The 7,236-nt window shown below is 44.5% G+C and overlaps 1 protein-coding gene across 1 annotated transcript in view; it reads left to right on the top strand.

The window, feature by feature from the left end:
- ULK1 (unc-51 like autophagy activating kinase 1) overlaps positions 1-7,236 on the top strand; it is a 79,290-nt gene that overhangs the window by 10,493 nt on the left and 61,561 nt on the right. Inside the window, exons 3-4 of the mRNA XM_010286982.1 lie at positions 4,704-4,736; positions 5,497-5,533. Of these exons, the coding sequence (XP_010285284.1) occupies positions 4,731-4,736; positions 5,497-5,533 (43 nt within the window). The 5' untranslated portion in view covers positions 4,704-4,730. The remainder of the gene's footprint in view (positions 1-4,703; positions 4,737-5,496; positions 5,534-7,236) is intronic.

Raw genomic sequence — 7,236 nt, 5'->3', positions numbered from 1 at the left:
AGCAATGATTAGAGACTGTGTAGGCCCAAAGGACACTGGCTCCATGAGATCCTACTGGCCAAACAGGAGGATGCGGTGTGCGGTGGTTCTGCCGCAGTGAGCGGGGGAAGTAGCATTTAAAAAAAAAAAAGAAAAAAGAGTGGAAAAGCTTAGCTTTCAGCTGGTGTTGAGTTTACCCTCCACTGTCAGACCCTCAGTTTTATTTTATGCTTCTGTTGCGTTGGTACAATTGATGACTTCTAGCCCCATTTATAGAGATCTGTGCGTGGCAATTACCTTTGCTTGGCAGCTGCTCTGGGTGCCGTTTGAGAGGCAGGGTTGAGTAGCACATGGTAGATATCTTCTGAGAAGTACAAAACAGGAACCTTTGCCATCAAAGGGAGGCCAACCAACAGGCGGTGGTATGCTGTTCTTCAGGAGAGTAACACCACCAGTTTTGAGGACTTGTGCCCACATGGCTCCTCTCTTGTAGGCAGTAGGAGCTTTGTCAGCCGCATGGTGCTCAGCACGTGGGTGTAACAGTGGAGCTACGTTCATCTCCCAAGTGTTCCCCTGCATCCCCCCAGTCTTCCTAGAAAAGAGGGTTTGTGTGAGGTGGAAGCCATTCTTTGCTGGTTTCACCCCAGTGTCTATTACAACACTGGTGCAACAGGGGTTGGTGAGAACACTGCACTGCTGAGAGAGTTTGGGAGTGTTGAGTAATTAAACTTCAACTTTTTCCTCTTCCTAAATGTCTTTCTAATCTTGGTGTTGGGTTAGGTGATGGGGTAGAGTGCAGAGGAGAATTTCTCTAAGGTAAAGTTTCCTCTCACAGACTTTTTAAGCTGTGGTAGGAGGATGACTAACTGTGGGTACACCCAGACATTTCCCTTTGGACACACCTAAACACACACTTTCCAAGAAGGGGATCATGCCACCTTCCAGTATGGGTGGAGAGAAAATTTAAAGGGGGACAGGACTGCTTGGTCTTGATGTCCATAATGCTACTCCTTCTAGTGTCCTAGTGAGGAGTTTTAACCTAGTACTGTCCTGGGGTGATTTATATTGTACTGCTAAATGAAGTTCCTTCATTTCTTTGTCTTCCACCAGCAGATGTGTGTTATTTGTAGACAGTAGAGGCTGTTGCCTATTTTTACACTCAATTAAATTGTAACTTCATTGCTGGGGCCTCTGCTGCAAGAGCTACGAGTCAGGCAATGATCCAGACTGATTAATTATCAGCTTAATGTCTTTGGCAGAGGTCTTTTGCTGCTGTTGTGGAGCATGGTCAGGGTCCTGCTGCCCTTTGTGATGAGAGGAAAAGTTGGGGGGTTGCCTCTACACTGTTCCCTTCATCGAGCTTGTTTAGTGACAGGATTAGCCTTGGCTGCACGGACTGGCACGTATGAGTAAGAGGTCCAGAGTAAATTATCTGTAGCACTTCTTGGACAAAAGCCTCTGCAAAAATACAACAAACTGTAATACTATTCTGGTTACTGATGTGGAAATGAGTGGGTTGGGCACTTTGTTTCTTTTCAGTGAGACTGGTAGCCTGCAAAATTTGGCTTGCAGTATTTTTCCCTTGTTTTGTTAATGAACAAATCATAGATACTGTGGAAGGATAAAAATGGAAAAGAAGTAATTTCTGCTGCTGAATCAGCTTGAGAGAAGCCCATCAGCCCATTTGAGAAACCAGATGTCTCTTTAGACAGTTGTATCCATTGTAACCACAGTAAGCTAGTGGCTGAAGGCTTTTTTCAAACCAGAGCTTGTTTCTGGGGCCCTTCCTGAAATAAATGTTTCATTTTGGTGTCAGAATTCCTACAAATCTTTTTCTGGTAAGTGGTTCTTGAAATACTGCCGTTGCAAATGTGGAAGTTGTGTCATCCCTGCTGCAGGCGTCTGCGATCTGAAAATACACTTGGTAAATGCTCCTCTGCTGCGGTGGGTGCAGCAGGGTGGAGCGCTTCCCAGGAGGGCTGGAGGGAGCAGAGGGTGCTCTGGCCAGTGGACGGTTGGGAGAGCCACCTACTACTCTGCTGGAAGCCTTCAGGCATCGCCGCCTTATCTCTTCACCCTGTGTTGGTGGGATAAAACCACCAACCACCAAGGTCACTTTGCTGGGGACATCGAGCAGAGCATCCCCCTCGCCTGTGTAGGTCCTTATTTAACCCTAGTCACTGTACGCACTGGCTGCCAAAAATCAATTACTTGCTTGATGATGTTCGTTTGCAGAGTCTTTAAATAACGTGCGGTGGGAAAAACAACCAAACCGTACAGCGTGTATTAGCTATTGGCTAATAACTTGTTACAAATATCTTTTGGACTTTGTGTAAGCTTAACTTCCTCTTCATTTTCTATATAGGTAATAATATATTAAGCTTCCCTAAACCCTGCTGGCACTATACGTATTAATGTGTAGAGTTACTGAGCTGCAGTGATCGCAGCATGACAGCGATGAACTAGGTGTGGGCTGCAAAACCACCTCAGACACTTTCTCCATGCCCAGCAGTTGCCCTGTAGTGAGCTCCGTGGCCTGCAGCCCCGCCGTCATTCCTGAGCAGCTGCATCGCACTTCTGGTGTGTCCTCGCATCTTCTGGTCCGTGGCTGGAGGTCCCAGAGAAGCGAAAGGCCTGCGTGTCTTTCATAAACCTTGACATTCCACTGTTCCTGCTAAGGACAGCAGGAGCTGGTGGGCTTTGAATGTTTCCGAAAATTTTCCCGCAGTACTTTCATGTGCAAAGCTGGTGACGATGCCTAGGGTTTTCTTCTTGCACTGCTTCCCTGGGCTAGTGCTTTTAACCACAGACTCGTTTCCCACTTCATCTGGAGCATGTGTGAAAGTGGATGACTTAATGTGTGCCGCTTTTAAACGCAGAGATTGGAAAACAAAGCCTGTTTAAAGCAGTACTTGTCATGCAAGCAAATGCAACAAACACCTTCTTGAAGTATCACAGAAAATTGCTTTTTGGACAAACAAGGGGACTTTCAAAAAGCTCACCGGGGTTGGCAGTGAGAGCAGCTGTAAGAGCTGGGGGTGGCCAGCTCTGGGGTCTGGTGAACACTCAAACTGGGGGAGCCATGTGAGACGAGGCTGCTGGACTGCCGGTGCCTGGAGCCCCTCTGGGGCGAGGTGGCCTGTGCTGCATTCAGCTGTAGCTTGAGTCTCTCAAATCACAGGTAGCTCAGTTTCCTTCCCTCTTCCCCCCCTGCTTCCTCCAGCCAGTCTTCCAGCAAGCATCTGGAAACTCAGATTTCACGTTGCAAGGTTAAGAGGACTGTGAGAGAAATGATGGGAGGTGCTGAAGGCTGGAGGCACTGACAAAGGCAGCTGATGTAGTACAGGCTTGGTGGGAGGTAGAGTCTTGTGGGCAGACCGAGATGAAAGGGGCTGAGAGCAGACAGTGGAGACTGCTTGGAAACTAAAAGACCGGTGGGGTGGATGCTGGGGCTTTTTGAGATTGTAGTTGGGTTTGGAAGAGAAATCGGGTAGGCAGGTGTCTGAACAGCCTGTAAATAGAGGCATGCTGCCCTGGAGCTATGGAAATGGAGTGAAGTCTCCTGCTCTGCTGTTGCTTTTCAGAGCTCCTCCACTCACACAGCTAATTGCTGCCTGCACTTGTCCAGGGCTGGGCCTGGAGTTCAGGAGTGACTTCTAGTGTACAGGCTTTTACACAATAGGTCTGCTGCTGTCTGACTTCTGTTTCAACAAGAGCATTTAGACCCCTTCTGGGTCTACCCAGGGCTGAAACATCTGGCTGTTATCATGTTTGGTCTCTGCTAGTGGTTTGGTGGCTCTGCTAGACAAGTGCCAGGCAGCCGCTGGTGCCACCGCGTGCACTGTGCAGCCACCAAAGCTCCTGATGTGGCTCCATGGTGCTGTATGTTTGTGGGGCACTTCTCTGCAGTACCTTGTGCTTGTATAGTGCATGTATATACATACATGCACTATACACATACGTAGATAATACTGCCTTGTGCATGCGTCCTAAGGCCAGGGAGCCAGTGGGGAAGGTCACCTAAGGCTGGAGGTAAATTTTCAAGATTGGAAGAAGCATCACAGTACGGCACCTGGTCGCAAATTTAGGAAGACTGTCATTTGGCTTGGAGTTGCTGGTGTTAACCCCCATGATAATCAAGAAAGCTTTAACCACCCGATAACAGCACTTTGTTAATGCATGTGTAGAAATTGGTTGGCTGATGTTGCGTTTTTGACCTGAGATGGTTTCTTTTTGCTCTGAAATCAAAGGTGAACCTCTTGGGCACTTTTCAGCCGTGGGGTTGAATTGCAGGTGCCAAAGATGTGTTGCTCTTATCTCTCTGTTCAGACTTGCGCTGCTCATCTGGGCATAGCTGCTATAAAGGGCCAAGTTAAATGTGGAAATGATTAGGGCTCTAAGATAGTAGTGTGCCAGCATCTGCATTGCATGCCACAGTTAATGCTAAAAGCCAGGAAGGAACATGAAGACCCAAGCCACAATACAGGAGATTTGCTTGCTTAAATAGGTGCACGCTTAGAAAGGAATAAAATGCTTAAATACCTAGCTCTTTCAAAATAAGCAATCCTCCAGGGATTAATCTATAATGAAATCTCCCCCCCCCCGCTTCAGTCTGAATCACATAGAGCATGGTTTACCTGTTTAAAAAGAAAAGCAGCAGCTGTAATGCATGTGAAATATTTAAATGCATAAATGTTTTATTTTTCCATTTTCTCTTTCCCCAGGAACTGGCAAATTCTGTCTACTTGGTTATGGAGGTGAGTTTTTTTTGTTTTTTTTCTTTTTTTTAAACTTGTGTAACAAGCTGGTCTGTTTAAACCAAGTAGTGCTTTCTGCTCGCAGTCTCACCTGTGATGCTTTTGCTAATCTAATCTGCAGCTGCATGCCTTTGAGAGCTGGTGCAGTGTGGGTGAAGACAGCAGCCAGGGGCGTTTTTAGCAGTGCTGCTGTCAGAAGGTCGCACTGGCACAGGTTTCATCAGTCGGATGTCTTACCTCAAGGGTCAAATGGGAGATACTGGGTAGTATCTGCCTGAAAGATACATGGAAAGTACATTTTCTCCACACAGCTTTAATGCAAAGCTTTTGAATGTTTTCTTTCCTCTGCAGTATTCCCTCTGAGGTCTTGTTGACTTTCCTTAATGATATGGAACATGATGGGGGGAATTTAAGTTTTTAGCTGTGGCTTTCCACAACCAGCTTTCTGGTGGTCTCTCCAGTGGTGACCCTTCTGTTTTGGTCTGGTTTTATTTTCTCTCTGATGTGCATGCACATGGATGTGCGCCTCCACAAAAGCTAGTTAATGCAACATAATGTGTAGGGGAAATAGGACAGAAAAGAAACCTGCTTGGAATGTTAGGGTGTTTTTTTTTCCCTGCCAACTTCTGAATACATATTTTGACACATGTGTGATTTATTTCTGTTTAAATACCATGATCAGCCTGCCATCCTAGTGAAGTTTACTGGTTTTAATCTTTGATTTGCCTTGCATTAACTGAGCTTTCTCTTCCGCTTGCAGTACTGTAATGGTGGTGACCTGGCAGACTATCTTCACAGTAAGTAGAACAATATGGAGAATATCCTCTGTATTCAGAAGAAAACACTGCCTGTTTTAGCTCATTAAAGTTGCTGGGGTTTGTGGAAGATAAAGCAAGCAGATGATATATCTCTTTTTAATTCCTGCAAAATAAACAAGAGTATCACTGCTCCTTTTCTAACAGGTTCACTCTTGATAATCATCTGAAAACTGAGAATCTATGACAATAAAAGCTAGTTTTGTAGTCTTTCCTATGTAGGTCAGTGGTGGCTGTTGTCAGTAGTTATGCATTTTAGTTACGATGGCCCTATGGATTAAACAGATTTTAACACTGCTACGGACATGGTTTGTCTTTTTTGTAGTTACTGGAAAAAAAGCTATTTATACTGAAGTCTTGCAGTTCTGTAGGGTTGGATTAAAATAAGATCCCAAAAGTATATTTCACTTTCTTTTAAGTTTTCCCCTAAGGGTATCCCCACACCTAGGACAGAACACATTTCTTACTCCACAGTGAATTGAGGGTCACTGTAGTGTATAGCCAGTAGTGTTGTGAGGGTGATGAAAACTACTAAGTCAGGGTCTTTTGGAGAATATAGCACAGGTATCTGTGATTGTGGTGCTTTGAAGAACCTTTTGGTGAGACTGAACTGTGTCTTTGCCACCAAACTGAATGAACATGCTCTGTATGTTACCCAGCAGTTATCCGGTCAGGTTTCAATCTCCCAAGCTATTTTTCAGCGCAGCCCACTGCAGAGGTATGGGATCCTGGCCTACGTGAAAATCACATTGCACACGAGTACCTAAGGGGTAGGAGGATAACATGTTTAACGAGTTGCTTAGCTGCAGTCAGACACAGCCCTTATTTTCTGTTGGCTTGACTGTATTTTTTTTCTCTAAAGTAGGTTTCTTGTTGTTTTGCATGTTAACTGGAAGATTGCTAAATGTGTAGAGACATCTTTAATCTCATTTCTTGTGTGGCTCTGGGTCATGGTTAAACAAAGTTTGTTCATATTGTTCAAATTAAAAGCTAATCAGTTGGATAATACTTCAGGCTCCTTGTTTGAGGTACATTATGCCTGGAAACGGCAAAATTTGAAGGATTAAAAGCTAAATTTACATTTGCCCTACAGCTAGTGTTGGTATCCCTGGAATGATTATTTGGGGCTTGATGCTAGTATGTCGCATTCTCTTCATACAGGGTAATGAATTACATTTGTGGACTTTAATTTTCAGAAAGGATGTCGTACTTGAAAGAAAATGAAGGAATATTCTGCCTTTCATGTCTCTTGTTTAAAACGTGGGTGAGATGGAATTGACAGGCATTTGTTTTTTTTAAAATTCAGATTTACTGTGCTTTGTCTTAGATAAGTGATGGTGTTTTGCATCCATTGGGTATTGCTGTCCTTTAAAAGGAGCATCTGTGGTGGTGGTGGTGGAATGCTGTAATGAATACCAAGTGAAAATGGTTTTGTATTTGATACCTTCTTTTTCTCCCTGAATACAATAGTCAATATTCAGTTTTACAATGTGTGGGCTTTGAAAGCTAAAGTTTCTAGCTTTCATGGACATGAAATGAACCTTGATGTTAAAGCACTGAGCTGTGCACTCTTGTTGGCAGAGCTGTGTATGTAAACAAGAACACAACTCCTGGCTGAATGATTTATAGAACCATAGGCTTATAGAAAACCTTACTATTCGTACTAGTGCTTCTATGTGTACATG

Source organism: Phaethon lepturus, unplaced genomic scaffold (genome assembly GCF_000687285.1).
Source record: "Phaethon lepturus isolate BGI_N335 unplaced genomic scaffold, ASM68728v1 scaffold31925, whole genome shotgun sequence".
NCBI lineage: Eukaryota > Metazoa > Chordata > Aves > Phaethontiformes > Phaethontidae > Phaethon > Phaethon lepturus.
The sequence above is the reverse complement of the archived record's forward strand: the minus strand, read 5'-3'. Positions and strand labels throughout refer to the sequence as shown.